The sequence below is a fragment of the Macrobrachium rosenbergii genome, chromosome 28 (assembly GCF_040412425.1).
Source record: "Macrobrachium rosenbergii isolate ZJJX-2024 chromosome 28, ASM4041242v1, whole genome shotgun sequence".
NCBI classification, from domain to species: domain Eukaryota; kingdom Metazoa; phylum Arthropoda; class Malacostraca; order Decapoda; family Palaemonidae; genus Macrobrachium; species Macrobrachium rosenbergii.
The window spans coordinates 25,310,799-25,333,302 of NC_089768.1; the positions used below are offsets into that span (position 1 = coordinate 25,310,799).

At 40.3% G+C, this 22,504-nt stretch overlaps 2 protein-coding genes across 3 annotated transcripts in view; both read right to left on the minus strand.

The window, feature by feature from the left end:
* Positions 1-8,177, minus strand: part of Yod1 (Yod1 deubiquitinase) — a 57,645-nt gene extending 49,468 nt beyond the window's left edge. Inside the window, exon 1 of one of the 2 annotated variants that reach the window (XM_067130349.1) lies at positions 7,912-8,026. The gene's annotated coding sequence lies outside the window, so the exon portion shown is untranslated. Of the gene's footprint in view, positions 1-7,911 lie in introns of both variants that reach the window. The other variant, XM_067130348.1, reaches the window with a different exon arrangement.
* A 1,915-nt stretch (positions 8,178-10,092) lies between these two features.
* Impbeta11 (importin beta11) lies at positions 10,093-22,421 on the minus strand. The gene is made up of 9 exons (XM_067130350.1): positions 21,551-22,421; positions 21,206-21,325; positions 20,192-20,443; positions 18,744-19,970; positions 13,580-13,747; positions 11,658-11,923; positions 11,257-11,521; positions 10,911-11,147; positions 10,093-10,467 (listed from the first exon to the last, which is right to left on the minus strand). The coding sequence occupies exons 1-9, from the start codon at positions 21,683-21,685 to the stop codon at positions 10,228-10,230; spliced, it is 2,910 nt and encodes a 969-aa protein (XP_066986451.1). The 5' UTR covers positions 21,686-22,421; the 3' UTR covers positions 10,093-10,227.
* Between the last annotated feature and the right edge of the window lie 83 nt (positions 22,422-22,504).

The following is a 22,504-nucleotide window of genomic DNA, read 5'->3' on the forward strand; positions in this document are numbered from 1 at the left end:
TAAAATCCATCACCCACACTGATAAAAGCTGGCAGGCACCCCAGACACAGTGTGTCCCCAGGCTTCCCAAAACTCGACACCTTAATTCAAGGCGAAGAAAGCAGACGGACAGAAGATTTCCTATGCTTCCTCTCCCAACACCATGCCAGCCACAGATAAAGGTCTTAACGTGCTGCAATTTTCAAAAACACTCTCTACGTCTTCGAGGTAGTGTGTACTGTACATGGACTTGAACCTTCAGAAGGGAGATTGCAGGACACTCGAAAGAGACATGTTATGTCTGAAAGCAAGAGATGTTGCAATAGCTCTAATTTCATGGGCTTTTACTTTAAAAGCCTGTAAAGCTTCTTGAATTTGGGAATGCGATTTGGTAATCAGATTTCTCAGAAAAAATGAAAGAGCATCCTTGGAGAGAGGACGGGAAGGATTTTTTACTAAACACCAGAGGATGTTTGAATGACCCCTGATTTTTTCAGTCCTCTGAAGGTAATATCTCAGGGCTCTTACTGGACATAGAAGTCTCTCCTCTTCCTCTGGTCCAAGAATGTCCATTAAATTCTTGATAGAGAATGAATGGGGCCATGGGTTACAAGGGTCCTCATTCTTGGCAAGGAATCCAAGCAAAAGGGAGCAAACTGCATTCCCCTTCAAAAATTCAATTCTCTTGTCAATTACTTGGAATTCACTAACACGCTTGGCCATAGCCAATGCTACGAAGAAGAGAGTTTTCTTGGTTAGGTCCTTCTGAGAGGCAGAGCGAGGAGGTTCATAAGGATAACATCTAGATTCCAAGATACCGCATTCGATTTTGGTTGCTTGATGGAATCAAAAGACTTAATGAGGTTGATAGGTCCTGATTAGAGGACAGATCCAATCCTCTATGTTTAAAAACAGAACTAAGCATAGATCTGTATCCTTTGATAGTCGAGGTAGAGAGTTTCTTGGATGGCTTCTGATATAATAGGAAATCAGCTTCTTGACTGACAGAGGTCTCAGAAGAGACATTATGGTGTCTGCACCATCCCCTGAAAACTGCCCACTTTGATTGGTAGAGCTTGATAAAAGAAGGGTGTCTGCATTTTGCAATAGCTTCTGCTGCTCACTTCGAAAACCCTTTTGCTCTGATGAGACGCTCGACAGTCTGTAGCCTGTCGGGCCCAGAGTGGACAATCCTTGATGGAATCTGAGGAAGTGGAGCTGTTTGAGCAGCGACCGCTTTTGAGGCAGGAGCCTTGGGAAGTCTACTAGCAGTTGTATCACGTCCGGAAACCATTCTTTCCTCAGCCAAATGGGGGCGACTAGAGTTTTGGTGAGACATTAATTTGTTTATTACTTCCTTTATCATGCTGAAGGGAGAGAAGGTGTAGACATCGAGACCTGTCCAGTCTAGGAGCACCGCATCCGTCTTCCAAGCTAGAGGATCTGGAATTGGAGAACAGAAGTGAGGAAGTCTGTGCTTCTTTGAGGTTGCTCTCAGGTCTATGGATGATGTGCCCCACAATCTCCACAGGTCGTTGCAAACCAAAGGATCCAGTGCCCATTCCGTTGGCAGGACTTCTTCTGTGGCGACTCAGACCATCTGCCAGAACGTTCATCTTCCCTTGGATGAATCGAGTCAATAACGATACCTGATTCTGATCTGCCCAAAGCAGAAGTTCCCTTGCAACCTTGTAAAGAGAGAACGAGTGGGTCACCACCTGCTTTCTGATGTAAGAAAGTGCTGTCGCATTGTCTGTTATTATTATCTAAATCTTCAATATTATTATTTTGTCATTATTTTTCATGGGGGGGGCACATGCCCAGGTGGCCCCTCTGGATCAGCTAGCACGTGTTGGAGTATAAGTCTAGGTCTGGGGTCGCAGGAAGGAGAGCCTTCCCTTCGAGGAATATGTCTTCGTACGACCACCACTGAAGGTGTTGTTTGATTTCTGCTGTGATCAGAAAAACAAAGATGTCTGCTTGTGTTTTCCTGCTCCAGTTAGCTCTTAGACAGAATTGGAGCAGTCTCATGTGAAGTCTGCCCAATTTTACAAACTTCTCGACTGAGGCTAGTGTTCCTAAGAGGCTCATCTATTGAGCAGCTGAGCATTACTGAAGAGAAAGGAACTCCCTGATGGACTGAAGACAGGAGGTGACTCCTCTGGGGGAGGGAAAAGCCCGAAAAGTCAGAGTCCAGAGTCATTCCCAAATAGAGAATTCGTTGAGTTGGAGTCGTTTGCAACTTCTGAATGTTTGTCAGAATGCCTAATGCCTTTATTAGGCAGAGAGTCTTCGTTAAGTCCTCCGCGCATTTCTCTCTTGACGGAGACCTGATAAGCCAGTCATCCAGGTAACAGGAGATATTTATTCCTAGGAGGTGAAGCCACTTGGAGATGGAGGACAAGGACCCCAGTAAAAATTTGTGGGGCCGTAGACAGGCCAAAGCACAGGGTCCGAACCTGGAGAACTTTCCCTTGAAACACAAATCGTAGAAACTTTCTGGAGTCCTGATGTATTGGAACATGAAAGTAAGCATCTTGCATGTCCAGTGTGACCATCCAGTCCCCCTGTTGGATGGTCGACATGACTGAATGGTACGTCACCATAGGAAATTTCATTTTTACAACAAACTGATTTAGAACACTGATGTCCAAGATGGGCCTCCAGCCCCTCCATGCTTTGGGGACTAAGAAGAGTCTGTTGTAAAACCGTTCCGACTCTTGATCCTTGACCAACCCAACTGCTCCCTTACACAGAAGGGATTCTACTTCTTGCAAAGGGCCACAGATTTCTCAGAGTCCACCAAGCACACTGGTAATACGATTGGCCATTTGGCCAAAGGAAGGCTCTCCGTGAAAGTAATGTCATAACCTTCTTTCAATACCTTGACCACCCAAGGATCCACACCTCTTCGACTCCATTCTCTCCAAAAGAGGCACAGTCTGGCTCCTACAAGAGTGCAAAGGACTAGAACTTCACTTTTTGGTTGCTGGCTTGAATGACGGCTTGTTAATCGGTCTTGCGGGAGGTCGCAGATTCGAGCAAGGTCTGGATTGGATCTTCTATCTTCCCCCATGAAAGGGCTGCGATTGGAGGGGACAGAAAGACTTTGTAGTCACGGTCAGGAAGTCTCTGGGACGTTTGGTAGATTGTGCCAGCAGATCATTTATAGACTTCTGAAGAGATTTTAAGATCTCTTGCACTAAGTCTTGAGGGAACAAATGAGCTTTATTTATAGGGGAGAACAACAGAGCCGATTTCTGAGTAGTGATCACCCCTTTGGTGGCGAACACCATAATTCTCTCTTTTTCAGCACACACATCGAAAAATGAGAGGCAAGTTCTGCTGAACTGTCCCTTACTGCTTTATCTGCACATGACAGTACTCCCAACCAGTCTGTTGTGAAATCCTTTGCTACTGAAGGACAATCCTCAATTTTCTTGGTCAATGCTCCAATAGTCCAGTCGAGGAAATTATTCACCTCTAAAATCTTAAATAAGTTCCTGGTCAGATGCTCTAGTTCAGGGAAAAACATTGCTTTCGCCGCAGAAAAGGCCGACTTACATGTTGTATCTACTAGGCCAGAGAGGGCCCCCTGGGAAGAGGCAGAAACTCCCAGAGAAGGAACTTCTCCAGTTTCATAAAAACCGTAGCTTCTCTTGACCAACCTGCAAGGTGGAAAAGCAAAAGATGCTTGTCCCTGATCCCTCTTCGAGGCCAGCCAGACGTCTATTTCTCGAAGCACCTTTTTCACCAAGGAAGAGAGCACTAATTTCGGCAGGTTCGCATTGTCTGAGGGAAGTTTCCTCATCAGGAAAGTTGAAGCAGGAGATACCAGAGCAGCAGGAGTGAAGAAGACCAGAAAACTGTCCATAAAATATCTTAATGAGGCAGAGTAAGATGACGAAGGGGAAGAATCCTGTCCTACTTCTTCATCGTCAGAAGAAGCTGGCAAAAAGGAAATGTCTTTCGATTTGGTGACAGATGGGTTCTTTTACAAGAATGACATTAGGTCATTTAATTGTCATTGAACAGGAGGAAGCGATGAGTCCTCTCGAGTTGAAGAATGCGCCTGAGGCATGGCTGGCACCGAGTTGGCACACAGTGTTGACTGACGCCCAGGTGTCGGTGTCAAGCAATCAGTCAAACAAGAATGTCTACTAGGAGCCATCGTAGCACCTTCGGGAGACAAAGGACGTTCTAGGACAAGACGGGATCTTGATGAAGAAGAAGGTCGACTAATAAGTTCTTCCACACGATTAGCAGTCAAGACCAGGCGATCAAAATAAGAGATGGGCTCCAGACTGTCCCAAACTGATGGAGTCAGACAAGCAGAAGACGTGGAGGGAGGTGCCACGAAACTGCAGGAGGGCTGAGGGCTAACACTAGCCTCCTTGTATTTCTTGACAGGAGGAGCTGTCCATCACAGAGGAATATCTCTTCAACGGTCAGAAGACAGAAGATCTATGTTGCTGATGCTTCGCATCCGGCACAGAGTCTTCTGAATCTGACAACAGGCGATGAACACTGAACAAGACGCCTTTCCAGTGGCACTCAGTCATAGCCTGGAACCAGGCAACGGGCTCAACAGAGGGGGTGACTGTCTGTGGGCAAATTCCCCAGGCCTCCCTTGGACCTCTGGTATGTCTTCTCCCAGGTGTGGGGGAGCAGGACAGGGACTTTTGTCTAGGAGCACCAGTGGGATGGGCAGCCACCTCTCCAACACTTTGCACTGCACTAACACTTTGGGCATTGCCTTTTTCCATGATGGCTCTAAAAGAAGAGCCCAACTCCATAACAGTGTTTGTGAAATTCCTCCACAGTCTTGGTGTGGTATACTTCTGTCTTTATTTTCTTCATGGGCCTATAGGCTTAATAAGAATGATATAATCAAGAAGCGCAAAATGCACTTGGCCTACGGGTAAGGGAAGGGGAGGCAAACTGAGCCATTCAAACTGTTGACATCTGGTTAGGCCACGTACACAACTACAGCTCTTCTTCAAGGCTGAAGCCTCTTGGGAAGATTGAGCAGGGGACCTCTTCTCTGCCTCCCCGGGTGTCCAGACCCAAGGGACCAGTGCACCTTCCCGGGAACCTGGCTTGGTACTAGAAGAAGTACCAGCAGGAAGAGTCAGGGCACCTGCATGCCTGGACCCTTTCTCTTGTCATGGTCCAAGTCCATACAGAGAGAAGTTTCTCCTGTACCAGACTGGGGTACTCAGGTCTCCTTAGAGGTCCGGGTACTCGGAGCGACTCGTGAGCGAGTGTCTGACAAGGTCCTGCTGGCCTTGGAACCAGGCTTCTTTGGCACTGTGGGGGGGAGTGCAAACCACGGTCTGCATGCCCTCGGCTCCCGATACGACTGACCCAGGGGTCAATGCAACGGTTCCTGATCCGTGGACCGGGAAGAGCCAACGAGAGACCCCACTGCCTTCCCTGTGGCTGGCGAGCCTTGGAAGGAGAAGAGGAAGAAGAGGTAGCAGACAACGATGACGCCAACTTCCCCGATCTCTTCTTCAACTTCTTCTTCGCCATCTTCCTCAGGATCATAGTCAGGTCCCCCAACCAGGGAGGAGCAGCAGAAGGCACAGGAGCAACCAGGGGGGCCAAGGAAGCAGGTGCAACCTGGGTAGCGGAGACAGTGCTTGGGCCAGCAGCTACCGGGGCAGATACAGCATCGTGGAAGCCAGGACAGTCCAGAGACGAAGCCAGGGTCAGAGGCATGGGTGGTGCACGACACCTGGCCAACAGAGGACGCTTCCACCCCCAAACCTGAGGACAGAGTTGGGTCAAAAAGGGAAGCCTCTAATCGATCCGGCGGAAAAAATTCACCCCAGAGTGAGGAGAGGCCCCAGAGAGGATGTCCTGAGCAACCGCTCCCCCACAGCCTTCCACACCCGATGAAATGAATGAGGAAGGGGAGGGGGAGTCCTCACCTGAGGGAGAGACAGCAAGAAGGGGAAGCTTGCTGGGAGGGAGAAACAATCCCGATGGATCAGCCACCACGGGAGTCGTCGGGGGTGTGTTACCCTCAGACGACTCCTTGGTGGGCTTCCTACAGTAACGTCTCCTCCCTTCACGAGCAACACTCATTACAAGGCGAAGCGCGTGAAAACACGTCCCTGCAAGTGGGGCAGAGGGCGTGCGGGTCTGTGTCAACGCTAGATCTAAATGTATTGCATTTTTTGCCTCCCACCCCAGGACACACACGCTGGGGGCAGGAGGGCTTCAAGGGCTTATCAACATTCATCTTAACAAGAAAAAAGGAAAGTTCCCACCGCGAAAAGCTCAAAAGCAGTCAGGCAGAGAGCGAGAGAACAACGTCTGCAGTCTATGACAGCTGAAAGCAAATTGGAATGTTTACATCTGGGCAGGCGGTACTCCTGCCTCCCAGATGGTAGTTAACTGCCTAATCACCTTGTTCAAAAGTTCAACGGCTGTTTCCAGCCTACGCTGAAAGTAATTTCTAATGAAAAGGACAGACAGTTTGTATATCGTGTCAGAACAAACAAAGTTTTGACACAGCATCTAGGCCATTATCTATTTTTGAAGGCACATGGAAACAGAGAGCTTCATAATTTTCTTTTTTAGACTAGCTGGTATTACAAGCCCCTTTCTGATTACATAAATCATATGTCTACAGCCAAATCAATTCCACCTGGAGATACAGTAGTGATGAATGATGGTATATAAGCATATATTGTGGCGGCTTTTTATGATTTATGGCTAACAGGGCTGGTTACGTTACAGATCTTCACTCTCTGGTCAGTTAAAACACAATATCCTAAGTTAAATTTGCATGATTTATGGCGAACTAGACTACTGTAGGTTAGGTTTAGGGAATCCTCACCTCTGGTCAATGCCCAAGTAAGCTTTGTGGTAATTCTATATGTTAGTTCCGTGCCTGTTTTTACCTTTTCAACTGGTTTTTTCTACAGGGTTCTGATAGGGTTCTGATACTGGCAGTGCATCTGTTTCTTGTCGGCCAAATGGAATGTCCCTTCGCCAGGGGGGGGGTTACTCATACGTTAACAAGTTATTGCACTTGCCAGAAGGGATATCAACTGTTCGAAACAGACGTACCCGTGCTCTGTCTTGTGAAGATTGCGTATGGAAACCCCTTGTTGGATGGACTTCGGGGGTTAATAACAGGTTAATTAGACTCAAGCGCCAAAAATGAAAGGTAAATTCATAGTCAGCAACCAAAAACTGTAGAAAAAGTCAAGTTACAGTGCCATCGGCGACGCGGAGCTACCCTATAGTTCTACGGCTTTGACATCATAATTTAAGTTAGGTTGGAATGCAAAATCTTTTGGTGGCCCAATGATTCACTTATTTCTTAATATCCCTAGCCAAAACCCTGACTTCCTACTTTGGTCTCCCCAATTACTGTCATGTAGGATAGCCTATATGAGGGAGAGTGTCCAATTCTGCCTCCTGACAAAGAAACAAAGGTTGGCTATATGGCCTACTTAATAGTTTATTCCTATCCCACATAATTATAACCTAGGTTTAAAAGTAACAATTAGGTGAACCCTTTTTATATCTCATCGACTGTTAGTCATCAGTACTCATTACATCCATAGCTTAATATAGCCTAGAATAAGGGACTACAAAAAACTTGGCTAATGATGTGTTCCAGTAAATAGGTAGCCTTATGGTAAAAAATGCGGTTAATAAGCTCGTGTTAGGCACAAAGTTATCATAATTGTTTAAATATACAAAAGTCAGGTGATACCATATGATCAATAGCAATATTAATATAGGCCTAGGCCATCCAAGCTAAGCTAGCCACGACATTGTCGAGAGTCTAGCCTCTGACTTAGACCCCAAAAAATAAGTATCCTCAATAAAAAAAAGCTAACAATTAAAGCTATAAGAAAACAGAATAACTGTGAAATTTTATAACTATAACGTCATAATTACCCATACCTGAAACGATGAGATACTGTTATTGGTGGTGATCCTGGCTGGGTAATGTTATGAACTGCGGATGACATCAAACATCTGTTCTTTGTTTATATTTTCTTCTTCTTTTGTTTTCGATCCTTTTCTGTGATTCCTGACAATATGCGCAATACACATCTTCATTGTACTGAATGAATAATCAGTTTTATTTTTAATATATTTCTATTTTATTCGAGAGTTATCTGTGTTAACATATTGAACAAATCACGTTGTCCGATTTTGCAGCGCTCAGATAAATGTTACTTCATTAAGTTTGACAGTGGCTCGTAATCAAAGACATCTGTGATAATGCATCCTGGGATGTAAGCAGACTATATATCATTTCCTGTTTGTATCTAATTCGGAAACCAGGCTAGTTTATTATGTTCAAATTTGCTCTGAGAATACAATATTGTAGTCACTGCCCTCTGGCTGCAAAGTTATTAATAGAGATTACTAAAGGCAGCATACAATATATAATGTATAAAGTGATGTCTTAGCTTACACCATCTATTCCTTTCCTCCTCAACGGCATACATTCTCTTTGAATTTCAAGAGTATGTTATTTTCTTTTCTAAAAGAGTAAGTCAATCTAATTATGTCCTGCTCGTTTCTTTTCTGTTATTAGATTGCTTTTTATCTTTATTCTCATTCAGGACAATCGATCTTTATCTAAATTATTTTGTCACTAAATATCATATTATGTCAGCTGTATTCCTCTATACCAAACCTTGTAAAGGCCTAATAAGTCTCCCTTATGCAAACCTTTACTTTCAAGTCTTTTAATGAGGGAAATTTTTTCAAGGAAACTGAACAGTCTTATTGTTTATCACAGAAACTGTCTTTATCTTCTATTATGAACGCCAGTTAAAGGTAATGATGCGTCTTTTGCCATGTAATTTTTCAGGTCTTCTTAGAGCGAGGGAAGGCTATTGGAATACCTTGCTATGTCTCATAAATAAGCATGAAAACTACGACTCTGAAATCTTTCCAAATTCCACACACATGTAACACATGGTACACTTCCCCAAAAAGAAATAGCGAGCATTGTCGATATACAGTATTTTCACACTTCACATTACAAGTGACCTCATATCAATTGCTTTGCACAAATTATAAATATTCCTCTGAAACCTACTAGTGCACACGTAATTTAGGCAGTTACTTTACAGTGGGTGATAAATTGGCTACCCATCCATGGAGCCAATAAGCCCCAACTGTCTGCTTTTGCAAACTAATTCATGGACTGCTTGGTGAATATGTTCCTTTCCTTTGACAGACAGGATGTTAATTTCTATAACTTTACCTGTCATGAAACAGGTTTATTTCTTACTGCCAGAACCAAAAAACTGGCTTCATGTATGTCCTTAGGTTTTATTTTTAAGTGCCCTTTGTTTTTCCTCAGATGGATTTGTTATTGGCCACATGTTAAGAGAATTTTTGCCATGTAAATGACTTGTCATGACAGACTTTGACATTATTTTTGGGAGTGTTGAAACGATTGGTGTCAAAATGTACTTGCCAGTACACGCGTTTTGAATTTCATTTAATTGTTTGCTAGAAGTTAAGGACAGTCTTTGACCTTCTCTTAATTCTTTTTTTGCATGTCATGTTAAGTTTGGGAATAAAACTATCTTGATAGAACCTGAGTTTTGTCGACCCTTAGGTTAATTTAAGATGATATGAGAGAGGGGTTAGAAAATGGGAACAGATATCCCTAGGAGGACCCCCAATGAACAGGGATTGACTTTAAAGGCAGGTTGTTCCTTGAGCTTTGAGGTTTAGGATTTTGATAATAGGAGAAATCAGGAGAAGATTTGCCTAAGGAAATATTGACAGTTACGCAAGCTTTGTTTTTTAAATTGGAAAATGTTTCATACGTCACTTCTTTAATCTTACCTCCCAGTTGGGCTTGTTAAAGTAAAATTCCATAAAATCATGTTATTACACAATGCATTCACCTGATGTAATAAATGCTGCAGATGTTTTCTTAACAGTTCTTTAAAGAATTTCTTACAATTCATGGTATCATTCCCATGCTTCCCAACTGCCAATACAAGTGAAGTATATGTATACAGATATAAGTTTTAAATTGCTGGCTAAAGTCAAATGTACATTAAAATACTAAGTTTTCATTTTTTTGGGAAAAAAATAAATACAAACGAAAATAATCTATATAATTTATTCATTTTATATGATACTTTGATTCAAGCATTAAAACATAAACAGCAATTCATATAATGAACTTCATATGCTGCATAATAATCCAATACATAATTGATTATGGATTTCTGTGGCATCTTATGATGCCACAGTCACTTCTTCAAGAAGATTTTTACAATTATCTTCCAAATCTTGTGCTAAAGTCATGATAGTGGTTGCATCAGTGCTCTGCTGAAGTCGTTTCATCTGTTGGCCAAGAAAAACACGCAATGATGTAGTGTGAACAGGATCTTCTTGTGCTACTGCTTGACGTCTCAAAACATGCTCCGTTTCAAGCTCGTAAACCTCTGGAGAACCAAGTCTCCCGCCATTTACCACCTTTGGGGAAAAAATTACAATTATATAAGGGAAAAACCACAAATTCAATAATGACAAAAAATTACAATTACAGTATATACTGGAAAAACCACTAATTCAATAATGGCAAAAAATTAAGACAAAAATTTCATACAATATTCATGGTCCTGTTTCAGTTATTTAATGAAAAAGCCTTTAATCACCACATTATCTTCTATAAAAAATCTACTTGGATTTAAAATTCCCCCAAAATTAACTTCAGTACTGATGTTTCAAAGCATAATAGTATCACTTTCAGTTACCTATTCAAAATAGCATGCATTATTGTACAGATAGTGTAAACACAGACTTCCATTATTAATAACATTGAAAATGCCAGATTAAAATTAAAATTCCAATTTTAATCAAACAGGTAAAAACTAACACCTAAGCTTTCTTCAAATTAACTATACAATTAAACTTACAAGTTTATCATCCGTGGAATCTTCCATAGTAACATCAAAAACTACTTCAGCAACAGCTGTGACGGCAGCGGGCCAAACTTTCAGTACTGGACTCCAGCCAGATCCACAAAGGTAAGCTAATCCAAGACCACAAAGTTTCCTTCGTTCCTCAGGAGAAACAAGGGATAGTTTTTCTGACCATACATTGACAATCTGTTCTAGAACTGCATCCGGTGTCTTTGACTGGTCAGCAGCAGTCTAGAGGAGGAAAAATTGCAGTGAGTTTTTCTTAAATTTGCAACTTTACTAAAATTGCAGATACCTAAATAGTAAATATCTAGAGCAAACATTTCACAGCGGACTTTACCTGATTAACTGCCCAAGTAAATATATGTTCTGCATAGAGGACAAGACGAGCAACAACAGACAGGTACATAGACATAACCATTGGGTACTGGTCTCCTTCAGCCACAACTTTCATGACACTCGGAAGGAGAGGTTGGATCAGGGTTGAGCCTTCCACAGGCTGCACTCGAAGCATCATTTCAACTGATCGCAACACAAGTACTATGCCTTCACTTTTCATATCTTTCAGCATTGAATTGAAGCATTCAATTAGGCGACTTCCATATCTGCAAAACACAACATTAAGAGAGATTAATTTTTAGAAATAACCTGATATGTTATGCTCGTATCATTATCAAATCAACAGCACATAAAATTTATAATCTTCCATGCTGTGAAACAAACAAATAAAGCACTGCATACTTTGTGAAGAACTGCTGAGGACACAGCAATGTGTATGCTGTCGTGATCTGCAAGCAGAGTCGAAGATTTTCAGTAGACAATTCCAGAAGTGGCAACATGTTGTCAAAGAGCTGAAGGAGTGACTCATGCGGATGGGCAGTATTTTCTAGAGTTGTTAACCACAGCATCAGCCCATCCTCAAGTAAATATACGTGGCAATCCTCACGTACATCAGTTGATATGCGTATGATATTTATCAAAAAGTCATGGAGGCCTTCACTCTCACGCTGTGAAAATAAGACACTTGAAATTGCACTCACTCACTTGCTGCAATAAATACTTTATGTACTACATAAGGTTAACTTGGACTTTTTAAAAGACATGTACAGTATGTAAAGTAAGTCTGACTAGACCTATGAATCAAATTTATGCTCTTTAAATACTAGGCCATTAGATTCATTCTATATTAAGGGATAAATCAGAGCATGAAGACAAACTGGGCAGTACAGAAATGAGAACACAGAAAGAAATGAATGTTGTTGGAGTAAAAAGGGTTACTGCATAGACTTCTCAGTACTGACTCCAGCAAACCAAGCTGCATTCCTTGTTAACTCTATTAAGCAGTTTACATACCACAAAGCCAAAAGGTCAACCTTGAGAGATATTTTAAAGATGATTAAAATACCTAAAAATAATGAGAGAAAGAGTTAAACCCATAGGAACTGTAGTGGTCTTAATTTACAAAGAGACAGAGTAATCTTAATTTACAAAAAGACAAATCAGCCTGAATTCCCATAAACCTTTATGATTCCTAAGGAATCAAAAACTTGCCTTGGGTAAAACACACTCTTCTGGCTTACTGCTCTGAGCTTTGAGGCATTTTTTTTTATTTGCTGAAAATTTATTTTTCATCATATCATGTTGATGCTGGATTCGTTTTGAAGCTTATAATTTTCTTCTAGTAAGATTAAAACCAGAACAAAAAAAATTATTTGATCAGACTGATTTGTTGAAGTTAACAGAAAACAAATTTCTTTTATTATCTAAATATAAAAAAATGTAAGATTTATGCCTATTATTGCCAACAAGAACTGAAAGGAAACAATTTGTAAGATTCTCTATTTACAACTGGTTTAATAATTCTCTGTGCACTGCCACTTCTTGGGGGATGAGTTAAACCATTCCCTTACACCCTCCATATATTACCCCAATGATACCTGATATCACAATACTTAGATGTTAATTCACTTTTATTTTCTACAAAATGTAACTAAACATCATTTAAATCTCAAGGAAGGAAATTTACATGAAGTCATCAGAATCCAAAGGATTAATGTAGCACAATACTCTTTATATGTGAATTTGCAATGGAATACATACCATAATTTCTTCACTTTTCAAATTGTGATAATTGTCATTAATGCAACTGTTTTTTATTATGGATTATATATTATATATCCAATGGAAGCTCTTATTCATTTTGTTTGTTATCACAGAACAGAAGTCCATTACTATCACATTTATAGTGCTTGTTCTATGATAAAAGCTATCATTATTCACATTTCTTAAGGTTTCCATCATTACTCATATTTGCGCACTTAGAGCCATGAAATATAGCAATACAGTACAATGCACTAATTATTGCTACTGAGTTCTTTCACCTCTTTCATAGTAAATGTATGTGCAGGGTTCTCACTACTAGACACTGATTTCTATATATTACACTGTCCTTGTAGTGAGTACTATTGTGCATTTGCTATAAAAGGATCTGTTAGGTATTTACAAAAAAATAAATGTCATACACATTTTAGTTCTACAAAATATATGTCCTAAAAAATTTTCCTGTACAAACTGTGAATTCAGTCTATAAATAAATAAATAAAAAAAAGAATACTATCAGAAACATTGAGCTAAAACAATCAAATAGCTGTAAAAAAACTTACCATGAGGCCTGTTACCATGTGAACTAATGTTGTGAGGATAGCACAACGCAACATGTTGTGATCTACAGATTCCTTCCAAAGACCAGGCAAATACTGGGCAAGAGGAGCAGCATGTGGCTGGATTCCAACTCCTACTACCTCAATCATGAATGACATTACATGCAACACCTGGGGGAAAAATATTACTTGTAAAATAAGCAGGAGATAAGTATTCATTACATAAAACATTTTTATTCACACAAACCCACCAATAATAAAGAGCCTCTAATTAATCAGTTGTAAACTATCCTCACTGTTTTCTGGAGACTGGATGTGACACGGTGAGACTGAGGGAAAGAAGGCCATTTTGTACATGACTGGTGGTTTTGAGTGTAAAAATAGTTTATGAAATATTTCTTTCATAAAACCTATTAACCATATAAAATGATAAAGAAATGAAAATGGAAGGCAAAAATCACTTTACAGGCTTTATCCTTGGAAGGAAATGCAGGAAATGTCTAAACACTTATACAAAAACAAATGGCAGTATAGGTATCATATGGGCAGTCTGGGTGTGAGCAATACGTAGACCCTTTCCATTCTTCTTCTTAGCAATCCTGTACAAATGGAAAGTCACTGCATAGAAGTGAGGCAATTTATGATTAATGAGTTTGCAATAAACAAATATAAGCAAACTAAAACAACATGAGGCAAACCAACAAAGTTATCACTTGGAGCTATCATCTAACTCATTAGGTGGTAAACCATGGTAAAATATGCAAAAAATCAGAAAAATAAAGAGAAATATAGAATTATACTGTACAACTAAACAAGGAAAAATATGAAAATCAATTCTGTATTGCAAATATTAGAGGCAGGGGCACTTCCATAAAGCTGGCTAGATGTTAGATATGGTGATTTTTAATACAATTTTTGGGAGAAGCACAGGAAAAAAGATACAGTAAGCTGCCCAAATTCGCATTCTCACAATTTGCGGATTTTTCTGTGGAACCTATCTATAAATTATTCGCAGGAGAAAACATCCAATCGCTGATTTTTTCATAGAGTAATATTCCGTATTTTCACATTATTTTCATGACTAAATATTGTACTGTACATACATACAGTATATATTTTATAAAATCACAATTTTTTACAGTAAACTGTATTTTTCCTAACTATACAAATCTGAGGTCCTTTACATTAGGAATTACTTATGGCGAAGCTGGAAACGGCCGTTAAACTCTTGAACAAGATGGTTAGGCAGTAACCACTGTCTGGTAGGCAGGGAATACCACCTGCCCAAATGTAAACATTCCAGTTTGCCTTTAGGCCCAGGTTCAGATTGAGGGGTGGCATGAGGTGGGCATAAAAAGGTAATGTAATGTAAAGGACCTAAGGTTTGTATAGTTAGGAAAAATACAATTTACTTTCAAAAATTGTGATTTGTTCCTACCTGATATACAAACCATTGGTCCTTTACATTAGGAGGACTCACTGGTTGGAGGGAGGAATCTGAGTGAGTCTTTGAACTGACTGGAGTTCTGCACACCTGGGTTACTCCTCCTGGTTGAAAGAGTGAGGAGTACCACCATGCCTCTGACATATTGATCGGAGTATAGGAACTGCATGTTCAAATGTCATGAAAGAGTGAGGAGTACCACCATGCCTCTGACATATTGATCGGAGTATAGGAACTGCATGTTCAAATGTCAGACATCTGGACCTTTTCGAATGAGTGAGGAATCATAACTCATACGAAAATATGCTGGGAAGAATCTAGAGAGTTGGAGGCAGTACGGTAAAGACCCGAAAAAGGGTTTCCCTTATTGCCAGGGTCTCCTCCCCTTGCTAGTGGAAGGAGTGGGACTGCTTCTATGATTCTAGAGAGAAAACAGAATGAGTGCTCGATGCGTAGACTTATTGCATCAGATGCCCGTTCCAGCAAGTGTCGGTTCGAGTCCCATTCTCAGCCCAAAGGTGAGAGGCTACCGGTCCTCTTAAAGGAGCCAGGTAAGAAAACACAACTTGTTCAGCAGCCACCACAGGACCAAGGAAAAAAGGTTCCAAGAGCCTGTGGGCAAAGACCTGATGGTAGAAGACATTAAATGTGGTCTAACATCTTGCTTCCAGACTGACAGAATCTTCCAGAACGCAAGGGATGGATTAGGGATAAGCGATTCGGTTCCAGAGTCTGGAGGCCAAGAAATCGATGAGGTATCCCAATACCTCCCCATGAAGGGAGGCAGCGCCTTAGAAGCCCCATGGCAGAACTTCTTAGGGGAGAGAGAGAGAGAGAGAGAGAGAGAGAGAGAGAGAGAGAGAGAGAGAGAGAGAGAGAGAGAGAGAGAGAGAGAGGCAGCCCTCCTCTTCTTCGGCTGCTGTTTCTAACACCGTTTCAGAACGAGCCTTCAGAAGAAAGGAGGAGAAGGCAGCAAAAGACAAAGTCAAAGATCAGGTTGAAGATAACTACATCTCACAGGACTTCTTCCTCGATCTCTTATCTGACATCTTCTACAGGATGGTGGTCAGGATACAGGAACCACCGGGCCAGCTAAACCAGAAAGTGCAATGGGAGCAGCCCAGGCGACAGGAGCGGAGAAGCAACAGGAGCGTCCAGGGTAGCTGAGGCAGGAGGCACGACAGGAGCAGTCAGGCCAGCTGGAGGTTAAGGAACGCCAGCAGCAGCGACAGGGGCAACAGGCAGCTGGGGCAGGACGCACAGAAGGAGCTGCCCAGTGACTGGTTGCGAGGGCAACAGGAGTAATCAAGACAGGGGACACAGCAGGAGTAGACGGTATCACAGATAAACGGAAATCATAGACACTGACATGGACCTAAGCCATCGCCACCAAGGGTCATTCCTGAAGTAACCATTGTATGAGTCACAGGCAAACTCCTCAAAGCTAAGATATCCAGCCATCTGATGCTGTGCCTACTATGCTCACTGTCAACCTGAAGAAAAGAGCAAAGATGATTCTTCGAGGGAGACTCCTCTCGCACTCCGAGGGGAACTGCCCTACGAAACGAGAGGAGGCCCCTGAGAAGAGGTCACCCAACTGCCCCCATGCGATCTTTGCTGACAAGCGAGCGAAGAGGGCGAAGGAGAGATTTCTCCCAAAGGAGAGACAGCAAGAAGGGAAAGCTTATTGAGAGAGAGAAACCAGGACAAAGGGCCGGCTACCAAGGGAGCTGTCGGAAGCGAAAACTTTCTGACAACGCCTGACAACCTTCCCAGCAAACTCGTCCACAGCAAGGTAGCAGAGAGCAACACTATGCACAAGTCAGAATAGGGATAGAGTCATGCCCTTGTACAAGCAGAGGGCGTGAGGTCCAATAAAAGAGGAGACAACTTGTCACACCCCTGGCCGTCGACCCCAAGACACACGCTGGGGGATGATGGCCTATGCAAGGCTATCAAAAATCGTGGGTTTGTATATTAGCAAACATCAAACACACACAATATATACACAAAAAAGATGAAAAAGATCCCACTGGGAAAAAAAGAGCTTAACAACAGTCAGACAAAGAGTTCTGAAAACACGTCTGCTATGCATGATGGCTGAAAGCAAACTTGAATGGTTACATTCGGGCAAGCAGTTATTCCCGCCTACTGGAAGGTAGTTACTGCCTAACCACCTTCTTCAAGAGCTTAACGGTCGTTTCCAGCTTCGCCTTAATTTAAGTAATTCCTAATGTAAAGGACCAATGGTTTGTATATTGTGTAGGAAAAAATGATTTAAAGTACTAATTTTCAAATATTATTATTAAGTTTAATAAGATTGAATAATAACATTCAATAATAAAAATAATAATTCTCTCTCTCTCTTACTGAGATGAGGGAATTTTTATGCATATGTAACATGTATGTTTATTTGTTTTGGATGATTTTCAAATATTAATATTAAAATGTAAACACAGCAAAATATCAATTCAATAAAGAAAATATAGTAAATTAGTAAGATTTTAGTTAAATCCCTGATTTTTTTCTGTATCCGTCTTAGGGGGAGGGTTGAAGGCGTAACTGTTATCATAAAAAAAAAAGTTAGCACCTGGCCGAAGAGTCAGTCTCTCTCTCTTAACTATTCACGGATTTGAACTATTTACGGGGGGGTTGTGGTATGTATCTCCGCAAATGCGGGCGGTTTACTATATTGTATCATGGTACAAGGAAAATTAGAAAGATGTATTGGAATTAATGCAAATGAAGCAGTCTTTTCTAAATTGCTACAGCAGAGCTGGAGATATTCTTATAGCTATGTTGGCAGACAGCACTCAACAAGAAACAAAATGGATAGTCACTACCTACCCATGGATCATGGGGCCACATGTGTGAACAGTCAATTTTGCCTATTTAGTTTCTGTCTACAAAATATAAAAATATATACCAAGGGACATAACACTGCAAATAAAGCCTTTCAATGATTGATGGGTTTATGATGAAAAAATGTATTCTAAATAATTTTGTATTTATAGAAATGAGCAGTATGATATGAACTTGAGCTAATAGTGCCACCACTCATTCTTTGGATTTCATTTATCAGCAACACTAAATTCACAAAAAATTATTCTACATGGGGTCTTGCTACTAAGAACCTACATTACTGGGAATCTTAGGACCTCTCTATTTTTCATACTACAGTACAACAACTAAATTCAAACTATCCCTTCCTTTGCCCAGAAAAAAAAAAAAAAATAAGGGGGTTTGCTGACATAGAGTTCTAAATTCTACAACAAGGATAATTAATTCACGTACAGAACTAAAGAATGTGAATACTGATAAAGGCCTCTGAAGAGAACAAAAAACTTTAATGTCTGAAACAGAATGTTCACTCTAACTGTAAATACATTCTCCTAACATTAATACAACATTTTCTGAGAGTTGCTGATAAAAATATCAAACTAAAAATACAGTAACCTTAAAAACAACCAAGATGAAGTATAAAATTAATATAAGTATACTACAGTAAAAAATATACACAAATTTACTATTGATAGGGTAATACAAACTACTGTAACTACTTCTGTGGACATATACTAACTTGTAAATCAGTTTAACTCGGCAACTAGGTTGCATTACGAGTAAAAACATTAAGGAACTGATTCTAGGAACCCCTCCTAAGTACCACTTACCTTGATCTGAATAATTCATCAACTAAAACATCAACAAAAAGCAACCAATTACCTGCATTTTTGTATCACATTCATGGGCTTCTTTCAGAAGATTGAAAAGTAAGCCAAATATAGTAGGTAGGTAAGGCATAAACTGCTGTGGGTCAAACTCAAAATCATCTACTGAATGCATAAGAGTCATGGCAGCACTGAGTCTCACGACAAAGTCCTCTTCAGTAGACAGCAGGTGAATGCAAGCTTCATATAAAGTTGGACGATGCTCTGGAGAAAATTTCACACTTGTCCACTGACCAATCAACCATATAACACGCCGTCGAATTATGCGATAATTTGAGTCCTTCACTTTCAGCTCATTAATCAGGGAAGATGTGAACCACTGATCAAAGTCAATATCATCGAAAAGTTCAAAAGCTGCTAAGCCAACTGCATTATACACTGCATCTTTTTGGAGTATTCCATGATAGTCCCTTGGATCAACTGGGCTGTGGGATGACCTTACCATCTCCATCAACACTGGTGTCAGAGCATTCCTGTATTCGTGGAAGAGGGAGACAAACAGCGTTTCTGTACAGGGTCTGAGACTGTATTTCCATGACTCCCCTCCTTCCACATCCATACAGAATCCTTCGGGATCAGAATCCCAGACTTCCAAGTCACTTTGTGTGAGAAGGAAATAATGGGAAATGAGCTTATGACACATCCCTGCCAACACAGAATTGTCAAAGAACTGGGACTTTATCCTGAAGGCTTCCAAAGTCTGAGGATCTTTGGTATCTTCCACAACCTTACATGGCTTATACTCTGGACACAGGAGGATAGCTTTAATCAAATTCAAACACTGCACTGTAAACCTTTCGAAAAGTAGTCCATCACCAGCCGGAGTGAAAACATAATATGTTGTTAATTCAAGACTGGGTTTTATGAACTGCAAATATGAAAATGGAAAATTTTCCAACATGTCCAGAAGAACTTTGGTTAAAAGCACAACATATTTTTCAGATATTGTCTTTACATGATCATTGCTTTCATGCTGCTTTCTAAAAGTTAAAAGAATCTTGATGCGGTCAAATACAGACTCCAGTAGAGTAATAGCATCCTGACTTTCATGGGGCTTCTTGAAACCATGAATAAGAAGTTTGCGCAAGATCTTGAGAGCAAGGTGTGAACGTTCAAGACACGGCACCATAACTTCCATATTTTGCCCCACAGCTGCTAAAAAGGCTTCTGTCTGTGATCGCCATAGTTCAAGGAGGAATGTAAACATCTGACTTGTTAATTCCTGGAAAACATGTCAACAATGTAAAAAAAACCTCTCCTCAAGATCTTAAATCTATTAATAAAGTGACTAACACATAACAGTACAGTTAGTGTTCTGGCTGGTGAAACTAATAAGTGAAATAAATCTACATTCCTATTTATGAATTATAACAAAGGAATAACTGCAATGAAATTCCAACCTTTAACAATTCTTTGCATGCAGTTAAAAATATTGAACCTTACTTGAAATGTTCGTCTGTCAGCAGCCAGCCTCTTTGATGCAAGCTGCTTAATAACATGGTGTAAGTTAAGAAGTGTTCTGTGTTGAACAAGCTGGTCATCACTTTTCACAGCTTCAAATAAAGCTGGGAGCAGATCAGGCCATTCCCTTGGGCAATCAACTCTGGCAATCTTTGCTATAAGAACAGCTAATTGAGTGGCTACCTGTGGTACTGGTTCCCTAAGGTTATGAAGTAATCCACAGCGAATCCGAGCCTATAACAATGAAAGAAATTACAATTTACTATTGTTGGTTACATTATACACATTAAAACAACATTAATCCGTAGTTTAAAAGTTTAGAACATTAATGTTCACCAGGAACTGAGAATTCCTTTGAAAATGACAAAGTTACATAACTGTACATTCTTACTTAATATACAATTTATCTAAGTATTGCATACAGTATGAATTTTCTGTGACATTTTATAGCACTGAAAAGTGGATGTCAGTTCAAGATGTTCTTCAACTGTACAAAAACAAAAGTGCTAAACAGATGACTGGCACTATCTTAAAAATCAATTGTGGAGTGTTATTATCATCAACTCTGACAAAATTATTTTTGCTATTGTTCCACTGTTCAAGTACACAAAAACTGAGTGTAGATTTTTACAAATTCCTCACCAAATGTGGGACCCACTACTAGTCACAGGCTATTAGAAGGCAGAAAGAGGAATGTAATTTTTGAGGAGAATGCTTAACACTAGTGAAAGTTTTCCATCTTCAAAGGGTTGTCATAAATTAGTTTACTGCAACCATTTAGACTCCATGGTTAACCCACAGGATTTTCCGTAAATGAAAAGGGAAAACTGGAGCAGGACGAGTCAAAAATGATGGAGAGACAGGCAGGAAGACACTTACAGTTATGAATGGAAAGTAAAGGGCAGAAATGGAGAGAGAGAGAGAGAGAGAGAGAGAGAGAGAGAGAGAGAGAGAGAGAGAGAGAGAGAGAGAGAGAGAGGAACAAGTGCTAATCACCTTTTCCTCTTCACTTATGGCTTTAGGTGCAGTCTTTCGCCAGTATCTGTCTACCCCATTCTTGAAGTAGAGCACACCCAACCAACGAACATTGACTTCTATGGAGTGCTCTGAAAATATCTGGGAAAAAAAATGTAATTCGCCATTATTAATCACTTGCTTTTTTTTTGGGCATATAATTAAACCATTTTTGTTAAAAAATTTATATTTAGTTCCAAACTGGTAACAGCACTATCAGTGCTGAAATACCTCATTATTTTTTATTATTAGATACAAAAAGTTAACACTAAAGAGCATATACTGATTCACGATACAACTATTACATATAAAAAATTTATCAAGTACCTCAACAAGAGTGGAGTAAAATCCTGGTTCAGTTTCCCATTCCTGAAGGCGTTCCTCAGCTGGTCTTAACACTTCTGCATCCTGACTGGTTGCTAACCTTAGGGTTTCCAATACAAGTTCTTTTCCACCACTCATTTTTATAATTTTCACCTTTTCTCCTGAGATAACTACACTTTTTTACTGGAATGACGTGTAAGACGACAATTTCCCCAAAGAACTACTTTCCCAGAACTTGTGACGCAAGTAAAATCTACAGTAAGGATTTTCCTAATAGCTGCCAATTTCACAGTAATGTTCACCTCCTCATCAATATAACAAGGCGATGGAAAGTTAAGTTCCTGCTTCACTACCAAAGTTCCTGGCCCAGGAAGCTGGGTCCCAATAACTGCTGATACCAAGCTGTTCAGGTAAGCTCCGTGAACTATGCAATTTTCAAATTTAGAATCTCTAGTAATGAATTCTTTATCTACGTGAACAGGATTTCTGTCTCCAGAAAGCTCAGCAAAACGCTGGACTTCCTCAAAGGTTATCTTTTTAGTGACAGTTGCTGTGTCACCAACCTTCCAAGACAAGGTTTGAATTTGTCTCTTTCCAAAACTGTGCAGCAATGGATGAAGCAAGTGTAATTTGCGGAGTTTGTAGAACAAAGACATAAGTTAAAATAGGAAATAATACTAGTGACTTTCAGTACATTCAAACCATCAAAATCACAAAACTAAAAGGTACCTTACTCTACAACTGTATAAAAATACATATGCAGTATTTAATATATATATATATATATAAATTTAAGCAATATAAATGCACCCTCTGTAACTTAACTTTATGTAAATGGTAACCACAAGAAACACATGCAAGAAAATTCTATAAATGTTCTCTGTCAAAAGCGTTATTTTTGGGTCAACAATAACAACAGTTTGCTACAAACACACTATCCTATATCACTTATACTGT